Raw genomic sequence first — 27,376 nt, forward strand, 5'->3', positions numbered from 1 at the left:
TAATAGGCGTGTACACCTTATCCTAGTAAAGCCTATCAAGATAAAATATTAAGTACTGTATTATAAATTTATCGCACTTTTAATATATTGTGTAGATTATTTAGGAAAAGTTTCTATTTTCTAAAAAAATACTATAAATTATTATTTCAAAATTCTAAATTCAAAAATTAGAATATATAGTCTACTGAAATAAATTTCTACGGTCGTCAGTGAATATGGTCGAAATAGAAAATGCTAATATGACAGCTTGAAAAATAGAATTATTGCTGAAATAAGGCTGATTTTTTAGTCAACATTATGGATGCACTAATCAACCTATTATCAAATTAAGATTAATTTTTTTTCAAAAGTTTTGCAGCAAATTACTTCCTGCATTTCGCTTTTAATGACCGACTTTCTAGATATAATCGATTAAAATTTGATTTTTACTTTCATTCCATTCATCTTAATACTAAATCAAATGGAATACTCGTGTGATGAACTAGAGGAGATAATGGAATGAAAATACGAAAAGATTTGTCTATCTCAATCTTATCTTCATTCCATTCCATTATAGTAAGATTGACTCTATTAATGATTTAAAAATTTACCCAAATATTAAGGAGAGAATCGAAAATTGGTGGGCTGGTGAAAGACTATTATATTGTTCTTATTTAAAATTGTGAGTAATAAAGATGCCTATTTAAAATTGTGAGCAATAAAGATGTCCTAAAAAGGAAAGCGACTAATTATGAGATAATTAAAATAAAAAGGTCATTATTAATGAAACAGAGGTGTATTATTTATTCAGAAAGAGGCATCAAAATTATTAGCAGAATTTTTAATGAGGCATCAAAATTATTAGCTATAAAACAACTTATGATTTGGTGTGGGTGGTTTTGGTCAAAGAAGCAAGCACTACAGATGCATATAAACTAGCTGTCAAAGTTGAATATTGTGGAATTACAGCTGGCTGCTTTTCAATGGTACAAACCGTCTTTCTAATTTTGTTTACGCACATAATTATAGATAAATGAACATTTTTTCTTAATTGTAAGATGTACTAATTTGTATAGAAAATTAGCTTAACAATGAAATCTGCTTATTTACAATTAGTTAACAAGCTAATTTTATTCAAAACGAACAACTCAGAAACATTACCAAAGGGGGCAAAATATAATTCCATAATGTAGTGCCAAAATTTTCTTTAATTATTTATACTATATAATCTAATAACCACGGAATCTTATTGCAATATTTAAATTCTAAAAGTGGCTCATAGTCGCTCGAAATAGAAAAAATATCCAATTAAGATTCTTAAGAGAGAGTAATAATATCTATCTTAAGACATTAATAATCAATGCCATTTTCCTTGTAATTTTGAATGCGCTTCCCAATCAATCCAAAGCATGGAGTAATTAATAACAACGGATAAATCGTTTTATATATGAGGAAACAGAATTCTGTAAACACGATTACGTTTCAGATTCAAAATCGCGTTTACATGAGATTCCCGCGGCACACGCATAAACTCTCTATACAACTCTGCCTAACCTACTTTCTTCCTCTTTGAATGTCTCTTTTTTTCTCGTTTCTGTCAACTTAAATATTCCACGAAAGCTCAACCAAACCCATTCCTACCCACGCGTTTTCTCATCTCTGCAATGGCGGTGTCGAAGAGCATCAACAAGAGCCACATTTCCGTCCAATCGCAGATCATCAACTCCCTCAACGACGCATCGCTCGATTCTCTGCTTCAGCCTAACAAAAAGAAGCAAATTCATCGTTCTAAGCTGAGGGCTTTTCTAAGAAGCTCGCGGTTCTTCATTTCCCTCGCCTTTTTTCTGGGATTTCTCTGGATGTTGAAGATTCTGTCCAACTTCGACCCCTCCCAGCTCCCTTGCTCCGCATCTCAAGAGAGCGAAGCAGTAATCGCAAATGGGGGTTTGAGTTCTGACCTAGATTTTGCCGCCAAAATTGGGGGAAAGGGTGAGGAGAGTGAGTTCTGGAAGCAGCCTGATGGGATGGGGTATAGGCCTTGTTTGGATTTCAGCGGCGGATATCGAAGAGAGAGCGGCGAGATTGTGAAGGATAGGGCGAACTATTTGATGGTTGTGGTTGCTGGAGGAATGAATCAGCAGAGGAATCAGATTATCGATGCTGTTGTGATTGCAAGGATTCTTGGGGCTGCTTTGGTTGTGCCGATTTTGCAGAAGAATGTTATCTGGGCAGACGAAAGGTTTGTTTTTTAGGCCAATTCTTCAATCCTATTTGTGTTTACGCCATGAGTTGTTGGTTTTGATTGTGTTTTTTCCTTCCTTGTTTTGGCTATTGCAGTGAGTTCAGTGATATATTTGATTTGGATCATTTCAAGAGTGTTTTGGCGAATGATGTGAGAATAGTTTCATCTCTTCCGTCGACGCATGTGATGACGAGGCCGGTGGAGGAGAAGAGGACTCCCCTTCACGCCTCGCCTCAATGGATTCGCTCTCACTATCATAAAAAGGTTGCCTTCATTTATTCTAGTTTTATCATATTGCTATTTCTAGAAGAGTGGAAAAAATTATGTAGCTTGTTATTGGCAGTCATCTTTGTGGTTGGGACAAATAGTTAGGTTTCTAGTAGTATTACTGTTTGCAGCTATCATCTTTGAAATTTCTTTTGATCTGTTAAGGTTAAAATGAGATGAGTCTAAACTTTGAATCTTTCAAAATAAGACAGCTTAGTGGTATTGATTCCTATTTTTGTAGGCCGGCCTAGATGGTTTTGGAGATTCTATTTGATTCCTCCAATGATTTGAATATTGTTTTGTTTAGTAACAAGTTATTGATCGAAAGAAACCCTTTGTGTCTTGCAGCTTAGGAGGGAGGGTGTGTTGCTGCTTCGCGGCCTGGATTCGAGGCTCTCTAAGGATCTCCCTTCCGATCTTCAAAAGCTTCGCTGCAAGGTATCTTTGGCCGTCTCTTCTTTCTACTTACACTGAAAAACATCTACCTTTTGCTTAGGAGTTCACATTTGTAGCTGCTTCTTTTATTCTGTTCGAGTTTTGCACATTCTCACCCTAATCAACATGTAGGTGGCTTTTGATGCTCTACGGTTCGTCCCACGTATCATTGAGCTTGGTACCAAACTTACAGAGAGAATGAGAAGCAAGGGACCTTACCTTGCTCTTCATTTGAGAATGGAGAAAGATGTGTGGGTGAGGACTGGCTGCCTCCCTGGCCTAACTCGTGACTATGATGAGATGATAAACAATGAACGGAAAGCACGCCCCGAGCTCTTGACTTCAAGATCAAACATGACCTATCATGACAGGAAACTCGCCGGCCTATGCCCCTTGAACGCATTGGAAGTAGCTAGGTAAGTCTTGCTAAGCTTCTGGAATTCACAAATGGCATGAAATTCCTTATCACGGCTGTTGATCTAAACGTATGCATGTGTTTTGTATGCTTAGGCTACTCAAAGCTCTGGGAGCTCCAACAAGCACGAGAATCTACTGGGCAGGAGGGGTTCCGTTGGGTGGAAAAGAAGCCCTGCTGCCACTCACCTCAGAGTTTCCCCATTTCTTCAACAAGGAAGACCTTGCATTGCCAGGTGAACTCGAACCGATAGCTAACAAGCCCTCCCTTCTGGCTGCTGTCGACGACATAGTCTCTGAGAAGAGTGATGTGTTCATGCCATCGCATGGTGGAAATATGGGGCATGCTATTCAGGGGCATAGAGCCTATGCAGGGCACAAGAAGACTATAATCCCTAACAAGAGACAGATGATACCACACTTCTTGAACTCTTCCCTTCCCGTATCCGAGTTCAACAGACTGATTCTTGAGTTGCAGCAGGATTCCATGGGACAGCCGGTGCTCAGGACCAGCAAAGCAGGGAGAGATGTCACTAAGTACCCTATCCCCGAGTGCATGTGCAATGGCACTACGACGCATTCTGCTGTCTAACTCTCTACGGCTCTCTCTCTTTACCACATGAGTTATTGCATCCCATTTGATCATATCAGTTGTGATCCTCAACTGCACTCTACCAATGCAATGGGGCCTTAAATTGAAGGACATGTTTCAAAGAAAGGCCGGGCATCGATTTCTCTGAATCTTGAAACTCCAGCTAGAGAAAGCTTTCTATGGAAAAAACTGAAGGAAGCAGCTAGGAGATTACATTGAAATGAAATGTTTAGGTAACAGGTGTAAAAATTGCACCTTACATTACATTCCTATTCTTTTCAATTTATTTATTCATTCTTTGTAGTACCAACAAGGCAAGAAGCCACACTCTATACATGTAAAGATATGGAAATGAAATTTTGGTTTAAGTTTTCTGTGATTCAACACTTACTTTTGCCGTTAGTAAACATGATTATGTTAATGAGTACTGTAATTTTATTAGTGTTTCTTTTTTTTTGCTTCCTGGTACTCCATAATTTAGGACATTACAATCAGCTGGTGAGAAACAATTCAAACTAACTTTTCATCTTTTGATCAGTTGTTTCTTAAAAAATGTCTAAAGCTTTTTTGGTTGGTGCTCTACCAGAATTGCATTTATTTGCAAATTTGTAAGAAACTAGTTTCAATTTGTTAACACCGTTAATTGTTTTTTTTTTGAGCTGTACATTTTCAAATTTATTTTTTCTATAAATAAATACCTTTGCGGAACATTTCAGATTTATTTTTTCTACAAATAAATACTGTACTTAATTGTAATACAGAAACATTTTCAACCAGCAAGAAAATTTTAATATCAAAAGGGGTTACGAGAAGAAAAAAGAAAATAAAAAGGCATAAATAACATCAACACTCTCTGATTTTAGTTTTAGAACAGAGCCACCCCTACATTCTATCAAAACAACCAACTCTGTCACCAATTATGATCATAAGTTGAACTAAGATAAAATAACTACTTCCGCATTCCACTGGCAAAAATGATGCATGAGACGCTTACGATTGCTCGTAATCTCGCATGATGCAGATTCACGGGCAGCAAAAGCAACCAAAGAAGCTATTAGTTAACTCGTGTCTTCGAAGACAGGGCTCGTTGCTTCACCTCCGGGTAAACCTTGTTATCTAGATTCGACCAGAGAGGAAGTTTCTAGCATGGCATGCGGCCATAATGGCGAAAGAGCAACAACTTTCCCGATGATGATTAAAGAAGGCGAAACTAGCTGGTTCGTTGCTATTTCATCAGCAAGGTCCTTCAGTTCAGCAAACACCTAATGGTTGCAAATGAGGTTAGGATTGGATGATAGGAAAGGATAATCTGCCTAATGTATCTACTCTCCGAACTTAAATGCATCAATCAAAATTAGAACTTGGTCAAGATGGGGGCTTACTATTCGCTGTTGAGGAGTAGTTCCTCGCTCAATTGCTGCAGCAGGTGTGTTGTCTGGCAAACCATGATGCATTAGTTTGGAGGCGAGGGAAGGGAGAGTCGACAAGCCCATATAGACAACAAGTGTGGAATCCGGATCAGCAGCATTCGCTGCGACAAACAGAGGATCCGTTCCACCCTTTCTTGAGTGGCCTGTTAGAAATCGAACACTAGTTGCAACACCACGGTGTGTCAATGGAATTCCTAATTCGGCAGCTATTCCAGAAGCAGCTGTTATGCCTGTCAATTTACAGGAACACGTATATCAGGTCATAATATTTTTCATGATACTCGAAGCTTGTATACAGGATCTGATTCCAGAAGATATATAATATATCTCGTTTGTCATTCATGTAACTCAGTTTAGCATTTTCTCTAATGCCTCTCGTTTAATGTAGAACGAAACCAAAGTAGCAAAACCTGCACATTAATAAGAGATCCTAGGTTTCTATACTTAGGAACTTCCCAAAAGTAGTGAACTCCATCATGAATTCATACTGAAGTAACCAATGATGATTGAAGTGCAAACATAATGAAGGAATGACAACAAAAACACACATGCACATACGCACAAGAATGAAAATTATTCCGTAATCGCCATACCTGGAATGACTTTCACTTCAATCCCTTGTTGTTGTAGAAAGTCCATCTCCTCTCCACCCCTTCCAAATACCTGCAACCAAAGGTTATAGTAATCAAAACCCAACTTCCAAAAACATCACGGTGAAACAGCAAATGGCATTCTTCCATTAATATTCTCTAATGTTATAAGCTCTAATAGTACTTACCAAAGGATCTCCACCTTTAAGCCTCACAACATTTGCTCCAGCTTCAGCAAAACTTAAGAGCAATTCATGAATCTCCTCCTGCTAAATCCCTCAATGGTAAGTGTTTTTTCGGCAACAATACAGCAATACATTTTCTAGCGTTTATACAAATATTTTTTCTGTTTTCATGAGAACACCAATATGCGAAGATGTTTTCCACAACAAGAACCACAGTATATCAATCCTACAGCACTCAGATCATCTTTACACCTGCCCAAGTAAGTTTTTTTACATCTTATACATCAACACGTACAAGAATTTCACCATTACATAGGAACTTTAGTAGGATAATAGAAAACGAACATGCAACATAGACCGCAGCCTATTCTCCGATCAATCGCTACAGAGACCACACAATCATCCGATTCACAGATCATTCAAAACTACCAATTTTAAAAAAAACCCACTCATACCCAAATAAACCACATATCAAAATTGGCAATAAGAAATCACAAAACATTAAAATTGGGCTAAAATTAAGCAATAAAGAAACAAACCTGAGTTCGGCTATGGTATCCAGCAGTCTTCCCAACATACAGAAGATTCGCATTAGGCCCAACCAAATTCAAAACATCATTAGACACCAATCTATCATACAACAACAAATCAGCGCTCTCGATCACTCTCAACGCCTTAATCGTCAAGAGCTCAGGATCACCAGGCCCTGTCCCCACCAAGAACACATTGCCAGGCCCCTTCCTCTCACCTCCATTTTCATCTCTCCTCTTCTCCCTCAAAACCTCAAGCAGCTTCTTGAGCTCCGGGAGCTGCATAGCTATGTCATAATCCCTAACGAAGTCTTGATCGGAGGGGAGCTGGCAGGAGCACGAGGGCTGCTGCAGCTGGCTCTTGTACACCCAGCTGTCCCGCTGGTACCTCTCGATTGAATGCTTTTCAGTGAAAGGTGACGCCTTTAGTGAATCGGAAGAACAATTGATGGTGAAAAGCTTTCTATGGATGGAAGGGTTGGGGTTTCTTGATTGATAAATCGGTGTAGAAGATGGGAGTCTGCTTGATAGAGCCATTGGAATGGCAATTGAGTTGGAATTGGGATGGAATGGCTAGGGAAAGTGTGGTTTGGGAGAGATGGAGAGTGGGTTTATATACATTTGTGTAAGGAGACGTGATGCGGGGAAGATACAGTTTTACAGAGAGGGAGAGGCCAATTCTGATTTGGATTTTTGGGGGACGCTTTTTGAAGCTTTTCAAGGGTTGAGAAGGCAAGGCAACTATGCTTTTGAGAAGTGGACAAAGAAGCTAGACTGTCAATTTTTTATTGAAAATTATTTATGCCATTTTCAAAGAATAAAGAGCAACCACGTCCGTGCTCTTGCCAACTAGAACGAATGTGGGCTCAGTCTCACTTTTACTCACGGCTCTTAAGCAAGAGCACAACACTCACATTCGTGCTCTTCCGCAAGTACAAGCTCAAGAGTTCCACCATTCTATTATTCAATTTAAATAAAAACATTTCCACAAAATTAAAATACATTAAAAATACCCGAAATAATATTACAAATTACAAAAAAAATTTAAAAATTACATAATTAAAATACTAAAAATTAAAAATTACATAATTAAACAAATAAAAAATAAAAATTACCCCGTGGATGACTATTCATCCGGCTCTACCCCCAATGTTCTTTGGACACCCCGTATCATCGCCACATGCGATCGAAGTTGCTCGAGGGGTCATAGTTGACCTATCGGCCAAATTGAGTTGGGCCAAAATCCCCCACAACAAGTTGGTGGGGGGGTTGAGGTGGCACATAGGGAGCGGAAGCGGGGCGGATGGAGTCGAAGCGCGACGGCGGTTGGCCACCGCCTTCTTCCTTTCTTGCGGCCGGCGTTGGGAACTGCTCAGGCCGGCGTCGGGGCTACCCAAGTTAGCTCCGGCAAGTTGGCTAGCCACATCCTCGGAGCCGGCGTCGGATAGGGATACCGACCTCAACCGTTTGGAGGAGGAGCTAGAAGAGGATGATACGCCTCCCCTATACTTCGGATGCGCCCGCGTTTCCTGCCAAATGTTAAGGTACTTGAACAGCTTGTAGTTCATGGATTGATAGGTCGCCAAGGCGGAACTGATGATGTCAATCTCGCTCCGGCCGCTCCCCGCCAACCGCTCTTCCTAGAGGTAATACCCCTAGAACTTTTGGATTTTTTTCGCTGGCTCTGTATATGGCATTGCGCACCATACTCTCGTTGCGCTCGATTGTTTCAACCGGCCGGTTTTGATTGTACCGGCAACAGATGCGCCACCAATAATGGTAACCAGAATGGTTCGTGCCAACCTCCGGATCTTCGGAGATTGACAAGTACACTTTGAATAATTGTTCCATCTCCCCCGGAGTGTACGGGGTGCGGACACCACGAGTAGGTAGATGAGGAGTTTGAGAGGGGCCGCTCCCTCCCGCTCTAGGTACGGGTGGTTCGGGTGTCAGCCCGTATTGCCCTTCGGGGGCATCTTGGCCGTCGATCGGGTAAGGCCGGTAGGGGCCGAATATTTCGTTTCCGGACTAGGAAATGGTTGTGAACCGAACCAATCGGGGTTCCAACCGTAGGAGCCGGAGGGGTGATCGCCGGAGCCGGACATTTTTTTGTTGTGAGTGAAAGAAAGATTGAGAATTGTAAGAATAGAAATGAGAGAATTTAGATGAGAATTGTGTAGTGTCGTGTGAATTTTTGGTGTGGAAGTGAGGATATTTATAGATGAAAATGAGTATTTTTTGGGAAAAAATTGAAAAATAAATTAAAAGTTGGTAGAAAACGGATATAATTTTTTGGGAAGTGGGAAAATATTTTTTAATTAGTTTTTTTTTAATTAAAATCTGATTTTTTTTAAAAAAAAATCAAATTGCCAACGGCATTGCCGTTGTCCAATGGACGGCTGACACGTGGGTTGCTCACTGGCACGGACATGCTCGATGCATCCAGCAGCGTCGTGCCAGCGGCGAGCAGCGGGTGTCGCGCCGCTGGCACGGACGGACTGACGGCTGCGCTCAACCGTTGTGGATGCTCTAAAGAGTGTCTCTTTCATGCGAAGGAAGTGGAGTAATAGTTTTTGTCCTCATTTAAAATATTTTTTATTATTCTATTAAAATATACAACAATAATTACTATTCCCTCCATCCAATAAAAATATGTGCACTTTCCATTTTCATTCGTCCCATAAAAATATGTACATTCAATTTTTGAAACGTTATATCAATTTAAAAATATAGATCACACTATCCACTAACACTACTTTAAGTATCATTCTCCTTATCTCTCTTACTTTATCATATTATTCTCTTTATCTCTCTTACTTTACCAATTTTGTCTTAATTCACGTATCATAGTAGTTGCCTATATTTTTATGAGTATAAGAAATTGAAATCCTCTAGCTTGCAAAAACCAATCCAACCCACCCAAAATTTTTTGCTGTTATAGATTAGCTGTTGTCAATAGTTACAATTGTAAGATCAATTTGAAGTTAAAATTCAAATTTGTTTGCCTACAAAGGAGATTGGGCCTTGCTTAATTTTGACAATGAGGCCTTTTAAGTGTTGGGCCTCCTTTTCAAATTTTTAGTGTTTCCCTACAAATTTTTACATGGCATTGGATTTTGCCTTTTGCAGTAGAATGTGGATTTTAGTAAAAATGTAGGAAGTAGGAAATATGAAAATGGCTGAATTCAACTGGTTTTTCATTTTTCTAATGTATTTTCCAGTTGATGACGATTCATATTCTTTAGTCCTTGTACACCCAGCTGTCCCGATGGTACCTCTCGATTGAGTACTTCTCTCGCATTTAGTTCCTTATTAAATTAATTATGGTAGTAGTGCACTAGCGGATCCAAGTGGGAACAAGAGTTGTACCCCCAAATTTCATACTAATATTAATACTATTTTTAGTAATTAGCTTGATAAATCTTTGGTGGTCGGGTGGCAACTGCCTTACTTTTTCTATCTCCTATCCCGGGTTCGATTCTATTGAGGCGCACATTCCTTGAAATTTTATTCTCCTTTTCAATGTTTTTGTGGTATGCATTGCATTATTATAATTTTACCACTCCTTTCCAGTTATGTTATTATTAGTTAGCCTAGTACTAAAAATTTGCACTCTTATTTTTTATTTCTGTAGTCATATTTTCTTTTTTTTTGTATTGTAATTAGTTTTTTTAGTTTTGTGATTATTTGAAGTCCTATTTTCTTTTCTAGATATTAGGCTGTTTACTACTGCCTTAATGATTTTGATTTCCCATATTATGCTCTATTATTTTTTAATTGCTTTGATTTTATAATATACTCTATTACTACTTTTTTTATCATTTTATGTGATATTATTTGTAGTAAAATTCATACTTTAAATAAAAATAATCTTACTTTTATTAAATGCTTTGAATTTTTTATATTATACTATTATTTTTATCATTTTATATATTATTATGTTTAATACAACTTGTACCTCAAATAAAAAAAATTCTTTCTATTTTAAATTATTTTAATATTTAATGCTATTTTATTCATATCATAATCATTTGTTGTACAACTTCGTACCCCGAACTAAAATTCCTGAATCCGCCACTGTAGTAGTGGTTGTCTTCGCGGGTAAGACTAAAGAAGTTAGAGTGGTTGGATCGACAAAATTGTTTGAAGGTATAGCAATTGGGAACTATAAGGTGATGCGGACCTGATTCGAGGTGGTGAAAGATGACACCTTTGCTACTATGAGAAGAGTTGACATCATCGATTTTCAATTCGTCCCTAGAACTTATAATTGTGTTGCTCACTTTATGTCTAGAAGTCGAAACTTTGTGGGAGTAAACTTTATTCCAAAAAATATTGCATGAATTTTCGGCAAGAGATTTGAAATACAATAAATCTATTTATCAATTATAACAACAATGACTATCATAAATTCATATATATATATATATGATTGTATTCAAATCCTTTTTCCACTATTAATCCAATCTCCTTTTTAATCTCAGCCGTGGATTTGTTGTGATCGGATGGTTAAAACATTGACATATAATTAGTTAATTTCTTAAATTTTAAACGTTTAAAGGGCATAATAGAGATTAACATTTGTAGTTAGTTATGGAATGCTCCATAATTTTAGCCGTATTATTTTATGCAGATTTCCCACTAAGTATTTGTGCAGATTTTCATATTATTTTATGCAGATTTCGTTTAATTTTTAATCTCAGCCATATTTAGCTTCGAAGGAGGCATGTTGACATATAAAAATAGAAATGAACATAATGCAGGCACATAGGCAAATAATGTAAGCACATCAACTAATAATGAAGAGCTTATACCGAGTAATGAACAAACAAATATTCGATCAAATCCTTGACAATATAAAAAAACTTTGACATGATGCATGATACATGACATATAATGAATACAAATATACACATTAATGAACATAATCATTTACTTAATGAGCATAAGCTATTTCAACAATGACCAACGGCAATTCATGCATATATGAAAATAATTCATTAACATATGAACGTAATGCAGAGATTATATGAGGTAATGAATAAACAAATATTCCATTTGGCTGTTGACAATTAAAAACAGAAATGAACATAATGCATGCACATAGGCAAATAATGTAATCACATCGCCTAATAATGAACAGCTTATACCAAGTAATGAACAAACAAATATTCGATCAACTCCTTGACAATATTATAATTTAAGTTGTGCCGTGTGTCGTTGTTTGGCGAACGTTTCTTGTTTGCCCTAAGGGTTTGACAAGCCTAGGGGCTAGGGTGTAGTATGTTCTAAGTCTAAAAAATGTTGTCCAAATACACGAGCTGGAGTAATTCGTCTGGGGTTGCACATGCATAACGTGTGGGTATATTTTAAAACACATATACATAATGTACATATTGTGTAGTATAATGCGTAGTTTAGTTTCTGTAACGCATTGTTTGTGGTATGTAATGAACATTTATCCTTACCCGTTTAGTTTAGGTTCTATAATGAACATTGTTTGTGGTATGTAATGAACATTTATCCTAGCCCCTAGTTTAGGTTGTGCCGTAATTCGATGTTTTACCCACGTTTCTTGTTTTCCCTAAGGGGTTTAACAAGCCTAGGGGCTAGGGTGTAGTATGTTCTAAGTCTAAAAAACGTTGTCCAAATACACGAGCTGCAGTAATTCCTCGGGGTTGCACATGCATAGCGCGTAGGCATTTTTTAAAACAGATATACATAATGTACATATTATGTAGTGTAATGCGTGGTTTTAGTTTCTGTAATGCATTATTTGTGATATGTAATGAACATTTATCCAGCCCCGTTTCATTTAAGGTGTGCCGTGTTTCGATGTTTGGTGCACGTTCCTTGTTTTCCCTAAGGGTTTAACAAGCCTAGGGGCTAGGGTCTAGTACGTACAACAGCAACCACGTGATGCATAAAACAAGATAAATAATGCATTCAAATAGCCAAATAATGTTCAGAATCAGTCAAGTAATGAACATACAAATAATGCTCTGAATGTTAACGAACAATGGATATTATTGGCTATATAATGGACCATATGTGAACTGCAATGTATACGAATAAGATGTGTCGTGTTTCGATGTTTGGCACACGTTTCTTGTTTCCCCTTAGGGTTTAATAAGTCTAGGGGCTAGGGTATAGTACGTACACATAAATAACAACGTTTAAACTGATACAAATAATGCATCGAATGGTTACGAATAATGGATATTATTGATTATATAATGCACCATATATGAACTGCAATGTATACAATTAAGATGTGTCGTGTTTCGATGATTGACACATGTTTCTTGTTTCCCCTAAGGGTTTAATAAGCCTAGGGGCTAGGGTATAGTACGTACTCATTAATAACAATGTTTAAACATAAACGTATAATGCACCGAATGGTAACGAGTAATGGATATTGTGGACTATATAATGCACCATTTGTGAACTGCAATGTATACGTATAAGATGTGTCGTGTTTCGATATTTGGCACACGTTTCTTGTTTCCCCTTAGGGTTTAATAAGCCTAGGGGCTAGGGTATAGTACGTACTCATTAATAACAACGTTTAAATCGATACGAATAATGCACCGAATGGAAACGAACTGATACGAATAATGCACCGAATGTTAACGAGTAATGGATTTTATTGACTATATAATGCACCATATTTGAACTGCAATGTATACGAATAAGATGTGGCGTGTTTCGATGTTTGCCACACGTTTCTTGTTACCCCTAATGGTTTAATAAGTGTAGGGGTTAGGGTGTAGTACGCACTCAATAATAACAACGTTTAAACTGATACATGCACCGAATATTTGTTCGTTATTGGATTCTATAACACTGAATTACTCTAATAACTGTGCGGTTAACTCATTGAAGTACTCATCAGCCCGTTGATAGTTCGTATTTCCTACAACAATCAAAATAATGACAACTACTATCTGGTGCCTTCAGCTTCTCCATGTTATTCAAGTAAGAGCACCAAGTGTCTATAATGACCGGGCTGACAGCTTTGAACAGTTCCAACGAAAGGAACTCACTCTGCACCGTTTGTTTTTAGTTGTCCTCATACACAATTGCATCTCTGCATATCAAAATCAAACGTAATGTAAAAAAACAGGCTACATAATGCACTATCAAATCCAAATAATGAAATAATATACCATAATGCATTCACATATTCAAATAATGTAGTCATATTGGCAAATAATGAAGAAATTTTAACAAGTAATGAACAAGCAGATTTTCAATGTACTCGTTCACAATCTATAACCACACCAACAACTTTAATAATGTAATCATATAGGAAAATAATGCATTGATATACAGTTTTAATACACAGAATCTAACACTAAATACCCTTCCGCTTTTACTGTATAACACAGAATTACACATAATTCAAGGATATATGAAAATAATGCATTCACATATGAACATAATGCAGAGATTATATGAATTAATGAATATATTAATTTTAGATTTGTTATTTGACAATATAAAACAGAAATGACCATTATTCATTCACATTTTAAAATAATGTAGACACATTGGCAAATAATGAAGAGATTTTAAAAATTAATGAACAAGCAGATTTTCAATTTACTCTTCCGCAATCTATAACCACACCAACAACATTCATAATGTAATCATATATGTAAATAATGCATAGATATACAGTTTTAATACACAGAATGTAACACTAAATACCTTTCCTCTTTTACTGTATAAAACAGCATTACACATAATTCAAGGATATAGTAAAATAATGCAATCACATTTGAACATAATGCAGAGATTATATGAATTAATGAGTATACTAATATTACATTTGTTATCTGACAATTTAAAACAGAAATGATCATAATGCATTCACATATTCAAATAATATAGTAACATTGGCAAATAATGAAGAGATTTTAACAAGTACAGAACAAGCAGATATTTTGCAAATAAAATATCAATTCGAATTGCAAAATTATGTTAAACCATGTCGGAGTAAAATCCAAAAATAAACATCAATTCGAATTGCAAATGAAAAACAAAGGCTCACCCTCTTGCTGGGATTGTTGTGAATTTGTTGGTCGTCCTCTTTTTGTCATTTTAAGAACTGCGAAGGAATCCAACGAAACAAAGGGGAATTAGACTGTATTAACAAATACGGCCGGTCGGTGGTATGCAGTTGAATTGTGGTGTGTTACAGGCGAAACTTGGAGAAAGGGTTGTTGCAACTCGAAAATTAAACTAGTACATACACATTCGAAAACCCTACCTCTTCTTATTGGCGAAAACGGTGATGGTGGCGGTGGAGTATTGTTCAGAACAGAACGGATGACTGAAAATCGAAGGTAACAGCGGATGAATTTAAGCTTGTATCGGCGAAAACGGTGGTGGAGGCGGCTAGGGTTTGGCTGGAATTTGAGAAGTCAAAAATGGAGAGAGAAGCTGGAGTAATTAAGGATGATGATGAATGAGGCGTGGAGTACATGGAAAGTAGTGGGTGTATCCCTCTAAAATCTCGACTCCTCGGTTTCTCCAGATTTGAGCACATATAATTACTAATTCACCCTCATAATGCACGAAATAAACTAAATAATGAACTACGGAATGCTACTATAAGAATTAAATCTAGATCGTTCATACTCAAGATCCAACGATCCCAATAAAAACGGAACTTAAATCTAAGTGGTATATAGGATTTTAACACTACCCTATATATATATATATATAAAGAAGGGGTGTATATTGAAAATTACTCCATAACTAGGTAGCATGCACAAGAAAATTAAAAATGCTATGCTACTATAATTTCAAAGGTTGAGATTTGGTAGGGAAGTGAGGAACAACAATTGGTGTAGTTGTGGAGCCATTATCAGGAACTGCTTTGTGATCAGATGAAGAAGAAATATATCCAAAGCAATTCAGAAACCCTAAACAGAAGCTATATAAATGGGACATTTGATTTGTGGGTTATTTATGAATAAATGAGTGGCTATTAAATGAAATGTTTTGCTCTAGCTATTTATAGGCATGAAATACTTGCATGCTAAGCAAGAATGTAGTCAATTGGTCATGTGTATCCAATTAATTAATGTTGTGCAGCGCAAGTATATTGACTTGGTGGAAGACCTAAAATTCCACTTAGTGGAAGACCTAAAATTCCACTAGTAAGTGATTGTGATCCTTTTCGTTTTAAAAAAATAGTTTTATTTTCTCTTTAGCAATAATCCAAATATAAAATGACAACATTGGGATGATACTAGGAAATTATCCACCTCGAGAGATGATAATATTTACAAATATATGGAGTATATGATAATGATATTGATATGGAATCAATATTATGTAGGGGTGGCAAATCGTGCGTGTCGGGTCGTTATCGTGTCGACATGATAACGACACGAACACGATAACAGCAAACACGAACACGACCCGTTAAGAAAACCTCAAACACGAACACGAACACGACACGAACCCATTAACGACACGAACCAATTCGAGTCAACACGACACGATAACAACACGTACACGAGATGACACGATAACGACTCGATAACAACACGACCTGATAACGGTTAAACCTATTAAAAATGAAAATAATAAGAATTAATAATATTAAAATATTATTTGTTAACGGATAACACGAACACGACACGAACACGACACGAAATTTTAAATGTCCTTAACGGGTCGACCCGATAAGGACACGAACCCAATAAGCTCTGACCCAAACCCATTATTTTCGTGCCGGTTCGTGTCGTGTTATCGTGTCGTGTCAAAAATTGTCAGCCCTAATATTATATTTGGGGAAGTTTTTCCACGAAATAATGCCAAACCCGCTTTTATCATAAGATTAAACGTTATGAATAAAAAATGCAATAATTATGCTCTTTGTGGAAGTGAAGTAAGGAATGCTAATGGAATCCTTTCTGTTTTGACGTTTTCTATATTTTAAAATTAATTTCAGTTTGGAGAGGAATTGACGAAATCCTTTTTTCTTTTTATTTATACTAAAGGAAAATATTACTAGTAAACAATAGATTTTCTTAGAGAATCAGGCACTTGATCTTACTTGTCAAAATAAAATAAAGATTATTAATATACATATTGTACTTGAAATATGCAACTCCAATTCTACCTAAGGCTATGGTAGGAACTAGGAAATAAAGATAATTTATAAGGAAAAGTAAAAAAGATAAAGAACAATTCTAACCCAAAGATCTCACCAAGGAAAAGTCCTACACAATGTTATTCTACTAATCTTCATGGATCCACCTGCATTTCAAGCAGATTAAGAAAGATAAGATCCTTAAGCATTTCATTGAGCATGATCCCAAAAATGAAACAACTCATCTTAATAAACAGCATCCCTTTACCTAAATTTACATGCAAAACTAATGTGCCTTATCAGACTGAGAACTGCTCCTTCGACAGCTTCGGTGTCACCTTTAGAACGATATCATCGTAAGATTTCTCTTGATGAACATCTACAAGTCCACAATTCTTTAAAACCTGAACATTGTTATCAATAAATCAGTATGAGGCTGCTCCTTTACTATCATTTTATGATAATCTATGCATACTTCCGATTCTAAAACCAATGTGTAGAATTCAGCACGTACCAACGTCTCATAGAACATCCGCGCACATATTTTTCTAGGTTTGTCATTCAGAATCTTTTTCAAAGTGAGATTTTCAGACGATTCTTCTAAACTGCTTGAGATAGGGGTTGCTGACTGCTTTTTCAAATACTGAGCTACAGCCCTGCATTCAGACAACAAATGCAATTTCAACATTACAGAAAATTCATTGCGCTATTATCCTAAATACCAAAGCTTGGTCTACAAACTTAATATGCAAACGGGGGCAGAGGAGACAACGTGTCTACCTTGTTCGTGAAGACAGTGCACTAAGCTCTGGGGTGCTTTGATTCCCTGGGAAAACACCTACTTGTGGTGTTCCTTGCGATCCTAATCATACGCAGGTAACAAACCTCACTATCTTGTCTTAGCTTCAAGCATACATACAACATAACAGAAAGATCAAGATGTGACAACAGAAAATTCATGAATCCGCAAACTTACCAGCTGGAGAATCGTCATCCTGCTCTAGAAACCCAAGATCCTGTCGATGTAAAGAAAAAAAATACGATAAGAGAATGAGAAAGTTAGACCAATCTTTCAAAAGTAATATAAGCATAGAGCAGGTACTCCGCTGGAAGGCACAAGCTCAGGTATATCAGAAAGGACTGTGTTGTCAAATCGCATATCACTGTCACAGAATGCATCTGGGGTTCTCATTCCCGAATCGAGATTCCCAGATGCTCCCACATCAGATGTTGGTAATGTTCGATCAGTCATTTCCAGGTGTTCGGATAGCAAATCAGCATTGGATTTTTCAGGAGTGAAATGGCTTCTTCCACTTGGAGAAGGCACAGGAGTAGAAAAGGATGGCATACATATCTCTGGTGAAGCACGATCATTATTGCGAAGGACTTCAATCTCAATATCATTGTCATGCCTAGATGAAGAGGGTTTTTCAACATTTGTCTCTTGAGATGTTTCCTGGATAGAAACTAGATGGTTTTTAGCACAGTCTTCGCTGTATATACCCTGCAGCTCAGCCGAAGACCCTGCCGAAGAATGTGTACATGGTTAAGATGAGAAACTGGCCAGAGTGAAACTAATGTATTAAAAATATGGCAACTATGACTGACCAGTTACATAGGGTTCGACAAATAAACCTTCCTTCCTCAACCGCCTCCTGTTGTTTCGCTTCCAGATTGAAAGAGAAGTTAAGGGACAATTCCTTCTTTCCCGGAGGATATCACTGGTATCTTCTAGTGCATTCTTAACGTGCCTGAAAATTTCCTAACATTAGTGGGAGGAAACATATATTTCAAATTGAAGCATGAGTTGTATGGTAAATCATACTCGTTGCTCAGAACAGTTGTCGTATCATAAGGCTGCTTTCTTTTCCTTCTAACTTTTTCCTTCGCCAGAGGAGGAGTCGGTTGAATTTCCATCTCAGGAGTTAGTTGGAGCTCCAATTCGGGTGAATGGTGGGCTGCAAAAACAAGATACATGTTAGTGATGCATCCATTGTTAAGTCAGTCACATAATCACATCTTGCACCCACCAAAAGGTATTTGAGAATCCAAGTGCACAGGTGAGTGTTGTTCTCCATGGTTATGGGATGAAGAAAAGCGTGCATCAGGTAATACCACTTCTTCTCTAACTGGAGTTTGCATCTCCTTATTATCTCTGATGATTTGATCCTCCAGAAATTTGTCAGGAAGAGCACGGTCGGGCAGTATTGGTGAATTATTGAAATCAAAACCATATTGAGCATCACGCATGATTTCTATACTTCGTATATCTTGTGGGGTTCTACTTCCAAATGCTCCTAAGTTGTTATTACGAGATGGAGTCTCAAAACCAGCAGCAGATGCATCAAACTCGACACGAGGAAAACTTGGTATATCTTGTGGGGTTCTACTTCCAAATGCTCCTAACTTATTACTACGAGACGGAGCCCCAAAACCAGCAGCAGATGCATCAAACTCACCACGAGGAACATCACTGTAATAACAAGGGAGTTAAATTCATAACTTTTGAACAAGAGAAAAAATGGATTCAAGGTTTCAAAGCTTTGCAAGCCTTACTCTTCCTCCATAGGCGTTGGACCTGATCCTGAAGTTTCTTCCATCGATGACGAGGTCCTCAGATCATGCTGCAAAATGGAGAAAAGGTATTTAGTCAAGCATGAAACAATAGATTCTATCAAGTTCTTGATAAAAGGATGAGAAGGGTGACCACACCTCATCAAAACTGATGACGATGTACGGATCTGTTCCAGTAGGAATTTGCTCTACAGAATAGAATAGAAAACACAACATAAAATTAGGTTTAAGAAACAAATTAGATTATAAGAAACAGCACAACCACAAGTTAAGTTCCATGTGCTAAACCTGTTAACATTATCTCATCATGGCTCTTAAGATGAGAATCCTCACGCCTGAAATGCAAATCCATGAATCAATCTGTATTTATGGCTCACACCAAAAAAATCGAAATAATTTCAACAGTCACATACCAGTCTAAACCATAATCATCCAATTCCACGTTGTCAAGATTAAATTTTTCTGGTAAAGTAACAGAATGAAAGGGCGCTTGAGTGGCATCACTTGGAAGATTGACAGAGATGGTTGTAAACACCCTGTTAATCGTGATCCTTATCTCATTGCAGTCTTCAAAAAAATAGTCAACTTGTTTCGAATATATCCGCACAACTCCAAGCAGTAGATGGCCTGACATTCTCAGTGCAATCGGCACTTCAGGATTCATGATTTTCTCTGCATTTGAAGTTCCCCAACAGTGTTTGAGTTTGAGGAAAAGCATCATACAAGTTTGAAGTACATGTTCACTAAAAACAAGAACAAGTGTGGAAAGAGTGGCATCACAGCAAATAATTATAGAAATTGAGGAAGCAACATATATAAATTATTGTTATCAACTTGTGAATATACAAGAGTACATACAGAAAGGAGTATAATAATCCAAGTCAAAAACTACAGAAAAAATGTCAAAGGAGCAATCTTTACAATAGCCCTAGTCCCAAAATTGATAGCACCAAAGATTCATTCTTTATCACAAATTCATATATTCGCACATTGGGAAACTGAAATAAAATGACAATGACGCTCAAGAGTTTCTTAAATTGGAGCAATCTTTACAATTGGCCTAGTCCCAAAATTGATAACATCAAAGATTCAATCTTTATCACAAATTCATATATTCTCACATTGGGAGACCGAAATTAAAAGGCAAAGACACTCGAGAGTTTCTTGAATCGGAGATTCTACTTCTTTGACATCAAATTAGAATCAATAACGCTATGAATCCATTTCTTGATTCTTAAATTCTCGATTTCTAGAATGAACCGAAAACCCAGGAAAAAATAAAGAAAGCGGGAGAGAATGATTATGCCCAAAAAAGAAAAACATGAGAATCGATTTCGCACCGACGGTGGTGGAGACGTTCGTCTTGATGTAGTGAGATTTTCGGAGTTTGTGCTGCAAATGGGCAGCGCACCAAACAGTCCCCAAGGGGCCCTTCCTGGCCAAAAAGGTATGAGAGTAGAACATCTCTTTCTTCGATTCGTCTCTCTGTGTCTGTAAACGGTAGTGGGTGTGTGTATATTGGAGTGAAATAGAGAGAGAGGAGAGAATAGCGGCGGAGAGGGAAATGGATAGGCGCGAATACAAAAGCGTGGAAAAGAATTGAATTTTTAGTGCGTTGTCTGTTGCGACGTGCGTGAATTTTATTGTAAATTTCACAACTTTAAAATGGTTGATAACATAGAAACTTTGATATTTTTGTCAATTATTCGAAAATTTTGCCAAATTATGTGTTAAATTTATTGACGTGGCATATTTGTAAAAATTAATGATATTGCTAATAACAAGTATTAAAAAAATTACGTCATTTAAGTATCTGAATGTTTTGTCCATATAGTGTTTTCCGTCTGGTACATCCCACATAATTTTTACCAAATTTGATATTAGAGCATCCACAACCGTGCTCTTGCCAGCAGCACGGTTGTGGGCCCGGGCGGTACTATTCATGCCTGCTCTCTGGCAAGAGCACAACACCCACAACTGTGCTCTTCCGCAAGGACGAGCACAATTAATATAAAATTCAATTACACAAAAACATTTCCATAATATTAAATTCATTTAAAACCCACAATAAATATTACAAATGACAAATAAAATTAAACATTGCATAATTAAAATCCTAAAAATTAAAAATTACATAATTAAAATCCTAAAATTAAAAATTACATAATTAAAATCCTAAAAATTAAAAATGACACTACTCGTTGCCGAATTTCGCCCACATGTGGTTGATTAGGTCTTCTTGTAGTTGATTGTGGATTCGAGTATCGCGCATTGTGTGTCTTGTCTCGATCCTCTGGCCAACCGTCGTATGCTCGCCTCGGCGTAGGGGAGACCTCGCTGTTGAGCTTCCGGCTTCGTCCTCGTCGTAGAAGCTAGCCGCCCTCGGCCCTTCGTCGGCTATAATCATGTTGTGTAATATAATACACGTGAACATGATGTCGGCGATATTATTCACGTACCACAGCCGAGCCGGGGCCTTCACAATGTTGAATCGAGCTTGAAGGACCCCGAAGGCTCTTTCGACATCTTTCCGCGCTGACTCTTGACGCTGCGCAAAAAGAACCCGTCTCGGGTCGTGCGGGTTGTGGAGCGTCTTCACGAACGTCGACCACCTTGGGTAGATACCATCGGCGAGATAGTAACCCATGCGGTATATATTTCCGTTGATGGTGAAGTCGATCGCCGGTGCTACACCATTCATCACATCATTGAAGAGTGGTGACGAATATAGCACATTCAAGTCGTTGTTGGATCTAGCAACGCCGAAATATGCATGCCAAATCCATAGGCGGTAGTCGACGACCGCCTCAAGGATAAGCGTTGGGCCGCCGCCTTTGTGACCGCTCAAGTGTTGCCCCCTCCAAGCAGTCGGACAATTCTTCCACCTCCAATGCATGCAGTCAATGCTGCCAAGCATTCCGGGAAAGCCATGGACTGATTCATGAAGACGAAGCAACCGTTGGCAATCATCAGTGGTGGGTGCTCGAAGGAATTCATCCCCAAAAGCAGAACGAACGCCCTCGCAAAAATTCTTTAAACATAGGATTCCAGTGGACTCACCGATATGCAAATACTCGTCGAACATGTCGGCCGTTTGCCCAGTAGCGAGTTGTCGGATGGCACACGTACACTTCTGCAACGCCGTGATACTTTGCCGGCCGGCTGCATCTACACCTGTTTGAAAGTATTCAACACGTGCGGACAATGTGTTGACAATTCGCATGAACAAGCGCTTTGACATGCGAAAACGGCGCCTGAAGTAATCTGCCGGAAACCGCGGCTGGTCGGCAAAGTAGTCGGCAACGAGCCTTTCGTGGGCTCCCTCCCGGTCACGATGGATGTACCGTCGATTTGATCTGGTTCGTTGAGGAGGAGGAGCAGGGGTATTCGCCGCGACATATGCTTCGTAAGCGGCACGATGTTGTTCGTAGTATTCTTGTTCTTCGCGTTCCGCTTCCGCCATAATATGGGTGAAATCCATTTGAGATTTTGAGTGGGTGATGAATGTGTTGATAGTTTGTATGAGAATTATGAATGAGAGATGATTTGATGTGATAAATGGATGATGAATGTGTGTATTTATAGATGATTTTGGGGAAAAAAAAAATAAAAAAAAATCAAAAAAATTCAGAAAAAACGGGAAAAAAACGGCCATATTTTTGGGATTTGGAAAATATTTTTTTTTATTTTTTAGCATTATTTATAATTAAATACCGATTTTTAAAAATAAAAAATAAAAAAAAGTTTAAACACAACGGCTATGCCGTTGACGAATGGGAGCGCGCCACGTGTGCGTCCGCTGGCACGGACGTGCTCGATACATCGAGCAGCGCCGTGCCAGCGGCGCGACTGCAGCGGCGGCGGTCCTGCGCCTTGCCAACGGCGCGGACGGCGGTGGCGTCTTTCGCCACCGCTGCGGATGCTCTTATGGGGCAATTGTTCAAAAATGTCAAAATTATTATATAATCAGTCATATTTTCAATCAGAAATTGATGATAAAAGAAACTTTGTAATTTAGTTTTCCCTTTTAATTTTTGGCACTACTAAATTAATTACTCCATCCCATGCACCAACATATTAATATCTCATTTTGTGATTTTTTTATGTCAACTATTTAAAATATCATTTACTTTTTGAATTTCATGTTTGACTAAATTATTACACTCACTTTTCATTATAAAATTAATATATAAAAATAATAATTAAGACTTTTCTTTCTCTATTTCTTTCACAGTTTAAAAATATCACACCAAGTCAAATGTGATTTTAAATCTTGTTTGATGTGAGTATTTGGTTGTTTATTTTTAGTCATATTACTATTGTTAATATTGCTAATTTATTGAGATAATTTACAATTATACTAAATCAAATGCAATCCATTTGATTTGGTTTTATTAAAAAATCAAAATTACTAGTGCTTCATAAAATCATAGATTATTCCCGTTAAATTAAATTTAAATCTGATAATCTTTGATTTAATATGATTAATAGTATGAAAAATTATCTCAAATAATACACTATTCAATATTTTGAACAAAATAGTACATAATCAACCAATTAGATTGAGCAGTGTATAATTTGAAAGTACATCAGAAATTACATCAAATGCTTAGTCACCTCCACGAAGAAGCCAACTAAGATGCTCTAACAGAGTGAACTATAAAAACAGTCAATGGACTATGTGTTTATTTTGCCCTTAGTCTCTGGATTTTCAAAATATCCCCAGAAAACTCTGGACTAAGCGTTTATCTCGAAAATGGTCATTTTTCACTGTTTTGGGTCGAAATTACCCTTTTGAGCATTTGGGTAATTTGGTCTTTTTACACTTTTAACATTTTAAATCTGATATTATTTCAGTGATGTACTAAATCTGATATTATTTTAAAATTATCATTCTTCTTCCCTTTTGCCATCCTTCACTTTGTTTCTTTATTTCAATATTAGATTTAATTTTATAAAATTTAAATTTAAATTTTGATTTTTAAATATCAATAATTTTTTTTAATTAAAACTATTAATTCATGGACACTATAAGTATTGATTAAAACTATTAATTTTTGTTATTTAATATAATATTCAACTGAATTGTAGAAGTACAAATTAATCATGATGGAAAAATAAGAGCTATTCTATTTAGTCTTCGTTCGATTATAAGCTTGTGATTAAATATTATGAAGTTGACTAAAAATTTGATACTACTAAAAATTTGATATAGGAGAATTTTTGTTGAAATTTTATAGTTAATTTTGATTGTTTTCAAATGAATAAACGGAAATTATATTAGTCTTACATTAGATGCACATTTATTTCAGAATAAATCGTGTTATATGATCTATTTATGATTAAGACTATTAAATATTGATTAAAATTAAGGCGTCGTCATACCTTATTGATTAAATATTAGACACTACCAAATATTGATTAAAACTATTAATTTGTTATTTAATAGTAATTTTAATAATTAATAAAAATTTATTGATATTTAAAAATTAAAAATTAAAATTTAATTTTATAACATTAAATCTAATATTGAAATAAAGAAACAAAGTGAAGGATAGTAAAAGGGAAGAAGAATAATAATTTTGAAATAATATCATATTTAGTACATCATTAAAATAATATCAGATTTAAAATGTTAAAAGTGTAAAAAGACCAAATTGCTCAAATGCTCAAGAGGGTATTTTCGATCCAAAACAGTGAACGCTTAGTCCAGGGTTGTCTGGGGATATTTTAAAAGTCCAGGGACTAAGGGCGAGATAAACGCATAGTACAGAGACTGTTTTTGTAGTTCACTCTAATAAATACGTTCTTCCATTCGTAAAGTCCTTAAAAAGAAACAATAAAACTAATAAACACACTTTTTTTCCATTTTTTGTTGGTTAATATTTCTGACGTAATCTTACTTCCAAGAGATGCTACCAAACAACTATATCTATCATGCCATTTTTCATATGCAAGATCTTTGAGAATACGACTGACTAATGGAAAACAGAGAATCAAAAGGGAATGGAGGTACATAAAAAAACAACTCATGTAATTACAACAACAAAAATTCTCTATTGCAAAACAAAGAACACAAACATAAGTAGCTCAGACACTCTTGGACCTATATCAAACATCAATTCCGTGGAGAAGGAACACCGGCATCGCAGCACATTGCATAAATACACGATGTAAGAAGCAGGTACAGTGTTACAATTTACTTCCAGTTTGATCATATGTTCAAATTCATACCAGATGTTGTTTCGTCATGAGATATGCCCTAAGCAGCACTCTTTCCACCTAGGTCAAATGAGCAATGCTACGCCTTATTAACCCGGATTTTCTGTCCTTCAAACACCTGCATTAACAAGGAAACACGATAAATTACATACCAATATAACTACTGACAATAAACACTTTAGACTATGGTGCAAACTTATTATGATAGTGCTTCTAACATTCGGCAAGATACTATACCAAATGTGATCAGGGGAGTAGGATGCAACATCATGGCCAATAAACAACAGGAGGAAATCAAAACTTTTATACTGGAAAATCAAAGTTCAGAGTTAAATATTGGTGGATTTGTAAGATTATGAGTCAGGGAGTAGCTTATGGAAGCACTTTGTTTGATATTTCATTCATTTCAACTTTCAGTCTCCAAGATGGAGACCTCCCGTCTCATATAGGATTATACTGATGTGAATTCAATAAAGCTCTTCCATCATTGAACACTACGATATTTATTTCTAGACAAGATTGATAGAAAAAAGGTACCGCATTATTAAGAGAAGATATGGCAGCATCCACATCTTCTTCAGAAGCGAAGGTAACAAAGCCATAGCCACTAGATTTTGAAGTCCCTGGAACTCTAGATACTTTTGCACTAAGAGCTTTTCCCTTCTCCGCAAAGAATGCTTTAAGTGACTCTGAAGTTACTGTCTTTGCAAGATTCCCTACATAAACCTTGTATTGACTGTCAACAAACTGAGAATCCTCGGCTTGCAGAACTGATGATGATTCCAATGTTTGCAGTGGTTTCTCGGTTATATTTACTTTGACTTCACGCCCTCCAATTTGCTATTGGCAAAAGAAAAACCAGAAAACATCAGTAACCAACAAACCACTCATCTTATGGATCTCACAAGCTCTTAAACTTACTGTGCCGTTTAATTTTTCAGCAGCAGCAGCGGCATCCTCAACAGTCTTCATCGTCACAAATGCAAACCGCCTGCTCCTACCAGAGTATTTGTCATACATCACCTACAATCACACACCAGAATTTCACCTTACCCCAAGCTATTCAAACCAAAGCATCACTATTTCACATGTGTAGCTTTATAAGTGACGCGTTTTGGATTCGTTGCTACGAAGATTGTGCACATTGTTTGGGGATATATCAATTCAATCTCCAGTGAAATTGAAGATTGCATTGGTGAAAGTGAAAGCATATAGCCACAATCAAATTTTCAAACATAAAATTCTGTTAACGCCAATTGGTCAATTCTTCTTCAACAACAACTAACAACAAAACCTAAAACCTCTTCCAAAATTCATCAGCGCATTATCGAATCACAATTTACAAAATTAAAATGTCAAACACGGCAATGAACTAAACAAAAACAAGAGACTGAGAAAAAATTAATGAAGCACCAATTTGATAGTGAGAAACAAGGAAAAACCTCGGCCTTCTCGACGGCGCCGTGTTCTTCGACGATTTTCTGGAGCTCGTCGTTCTTGACAGTTCTGGGGATGTTGCCGACGTACAATCTTCTGGCCGCGACAGAGGAGGGGTCCGCCGTGGCGACAGAAGTGTCCTCCGCCACTGCATTGAGTCTTCTGTGAGTAAATTTTAGAGGGAGAGGCTGTGGCCTGAAATTGAGTTTTAAGTGATTAGTTTTGAAGGGTTTTGTGGATTCTTGAAGGAAATTTGGAGAGATTACAAAGGAAGACGAAGAAATCGTGGCCATCTCTTCTTCGGATTTGTTGAAAATGGATTGGGGTTTAAGGGTTGGGAGAGAAATATGGAGATAAGATTTATCTCA

General features: G+C 37.0%; 4 protein-coding genes and 1 long non-coding RNA gene across 7 annotated transcripts; 1 reads left to right on the top strand and 4 right to left on the bottom strand.

Annotated features, from left to right (window-relative positions):
• The first annotated feature begins 1,548 nt into the window (after nucleotides 1-1,548).
• On the top strand, nucleotides 1,549-4,313 carry LOC121762437 (O-fucosyltransferase 20-like). Its single transcript, XM_042158316.1, has 5 exons — nucleotides 1,549-2,218; nucleotides 2,317-2,485; nucleotides 2,837-2,926; nucleotides 3,056-3,339; nucleotides 3,434-4,313. Exons 1-5 carry the CDS (start codon nucleotides 1,644-1,646, stop codon nucleotides 3,927-3,929), a joined length of 1,614 nt encoding a protein of 537 aa, XP_042014250.1. The 5' UTR covers nucleotides 1,549-1,643; the 3' UTR covers nucleotides 3,930-4,313.
• A 382-nt stretch (nucleotides 4,314-4,695) lies between these two features.
• LOC121762525 (S-adenosyl-L-methionine-dependent uroporphyrinogen III methyltransferase, chloroplastic-like) lies at nucleotides 4,696-7,414 on the bottom strand. 2 transcript variants are annotated; one of them, XM_042158426.1, is made up of 5 exons: nucleotides 6,674-7,414; nucleotides 6,138-6,218; nucleotides 5,953-6,022; nucleotides 5,312-5,589; nucleotides 4,696-5,191 (listed from the first exon to the last, which is right to left on the bottom strand). In XM_042158426.1, exons 1-5 carry the CDS (start codon nucleotides 7,199-7,201, stop codon nucleotides 5,042-5,044), a joined length of 1,107 nt encoding a protein of 368 aa, XP_042014360.1. In that variant the 5' UTR covers nucleotides 7,202-7,414; the 3' UTR covers nucleotides 4,696-5,041. The 2 variants fall into 2 exon arrangements, with proteins under 2 accessions (XP_042014360.1, XP_042014361.1); XM_042158427.1 differs by having other exon boundaries at nucleotides 4,733-5,191; nucleotides 6,138-6,215; nucleotides 6,674-7,413.
• A 6,034-nt stretch (nucleotides 7,415-13,448) lies between these two features.
• LOC121760340 lies at nucleotides 13,449-15,645 on the bottom strand. The gene is made up of 3 exons (XR_006041878.1): nucleotides 14,940-15,645; nucleotides 14,721-14,777; nucleotides 13,449-13,754 (listed from the first exon to the last, which is right to left on the bottom strand). It is a non-coding gene; the product is annotated as an uncharacterized LOC121760340 (long non-coding RNA).
• A 1,098-nt stretch (nucleotides 15,646-16,743) lies between these two features.
• LOC121760231 (sister chromatid cohesion 1 protein 3-like) lies at nucleotides 16,744-20,940 on the bottom strand. Of its 2 annotated transcripts, XM_042155878.1 has the most exons (14): nucleotides 20,690-20,940; nucleotides 19,763-20,021; nucleotides 19,638-19,684; nucleotides 19,488-19,537; nucleotides 19,332-19,399; nucleotides 18,806-19,248; nucleotides 18,601-18,733; nucleotides 18,384-18,526; nucleotides 17,878-18,299; nucleotides 17,752-17,791; nucleotides 17,556-17,637; nucleotides 17,290-17,431; nucleotides 17,044-17,179; nucleotides 16,744-16,942 (listed from the first exon to the last, which is right to left on the bottom strand). In XM_042155878.1, exons 1-13 carry the CDS (start codon nucleotides 20,811-20,813, stop codon nucleotides 17,075-17,077), a joined length of 2,058 nt encoding a protein of 685 aa, XP_042011812.1. In that variant the 5' UTR covers nucleotides 20,814-20,940; the 3' UTR covers nucleotides 16,744-16,942; nucleotides 17,044-17,074. The 2 variants fall into 2 exon arrangements, 1 of the variants encoding a protein (XP_042011812.1); XR_006041845.1 differs by lacking the exons at nucleotides 16,744-16,942; nucleotides 17,044-17,179 and having other exon boundaries at nucleotides 17,376-17,431; nucleotides 17,883-18,299.
• Nucleotides 20,941-25,345: 4,405 nt separating this feature from the next.
• Nucleotides 25,346-27,376, bottom strand: LOC121763075 (30S ribosomal protein 2, chloroplastic-like). The gene is made up of 4 exons (XM_042159137.1): nucleotides 27,014-27,376; nucleotides 26,493-26,594; nucleotides 26,109-26,411; nucleotides 25,346-25,689 (listed from the first exon to the last, which is right to left on the bottom strand). Exons 1-4 carry the CDS (start codon nucleotides 27,299-27,301, stop codon nucleotides 25,651-25,653), a joined length of 732 nt encoding a protein of 243 aa, XP_042015071.1. The 5' UTR covers nucleotides 27,302-27,376; the 3' UTR covers nucleotides 25,346-25,650.

This window comes from Salvia splendens, chromosome 13 (genome assembly GCF_004379255.2).
Source record: "Salvia splendens isolate huo1 chromosome 13, SspV2, whole genome shotgun sequence".
In the NCBI taxonomy this organism is placed as follows: domain Eukaryota; kingdom Viridiplantae; phylum Streptophyta; class Magnoliopsida; order Lamiales; family Lamiaceae; genus Salvia; species Salvia splendens.

Excerpts from the sequence above, each read along its gene's own strand:
- LOC121762437 (XM_042158316.1), top strand. The coding sequence starts at position 1,644 with ATGGCGGTGTCGAAGAGCATCAACAAGAGCCACATTTCCGTCCAATCG. Across the intron at positions 2,219-2,316 it reads GTTATCTGGGCAGACGAAAG|TGAGTTCAGTGATATATTTG; the intron begins GTTTGTTTTTTA and ends TGGCTATTGCAG. Across the intron at positions 2,927-3,055 it reads TTCAAAAGCTTCGCTGCAAG|GTGGCTTTTGATGCTCTACG; the intron begins GTATCTTTGGCC and ends ATCAACATGTAG.
- LOC121762525 (XM_042158426.1), bottom strand. The coding sequence starts at position 7,201 with ATGGCTCTATCAAGCAGACTCCCATCTTCTACACCGATTTATCAATCA. Across the intron at positions 5,590-5,952 it reads TGAAGTGAAAGTCATTCCAG|GCATAACAGCTGCTTCTGGA; the intron begins GTATGGCGATTA and ends GTAAATTGACAG. Across the intron at positions 5,192-5,311 it reads CTACTCCTCAACAGCGAATA|GTGTTTGCTGAACTGAAGGA; the intron begins GTAAGCCCCCAT and ends TGCAACCATTAG.
- LOC121760231 (XM_042155878.1), bottom strand. The coding sequence starts at position 20,813 with ATGTTCTACTCTCATACCTTTTTGGCCAGGAAGGGCCCCTTGGGGACT. Across the intron at positions 19,249-19,331 it reads CCAACGCCTATGGAGGAAGA|TGATGTTCCTCGTGGTGAGT; the intron begins GTAAGGCTTGCA and ends TTGTTATTACAG. Across the intron at positions 18,527-18,600 it reads ACAACTGTTCTGAGCAACGA|GCACGTTAAGAATGCACTAG; the intron begins GTATGATTTACC and ends GGAAATTTTCAG.
- LOC121763075 (XM_042159137.1), bottom strand. The coding sequence starts at position 27,301 with ATGGCCACGATTTCTTCGTCTTCCTTTGTAATCTCTCCAAATTTCCTT. Across the intron at positions 26,412-26,492 it reads CTGAAAAATTAAACGGCACA|CAAATTGGAGGGCGTGAAGT; the intron begins GTAAGTTTAAGA and ends TTTTGCCAATAG. Across the intron at positions 25,690-26,108 it reads TATCTTCTCTTAATAATGCG|GTGTTTGAAGGACAGAAAAT; the intron begins GTACCTTTTTTC and ends TTGTTAATGCAG.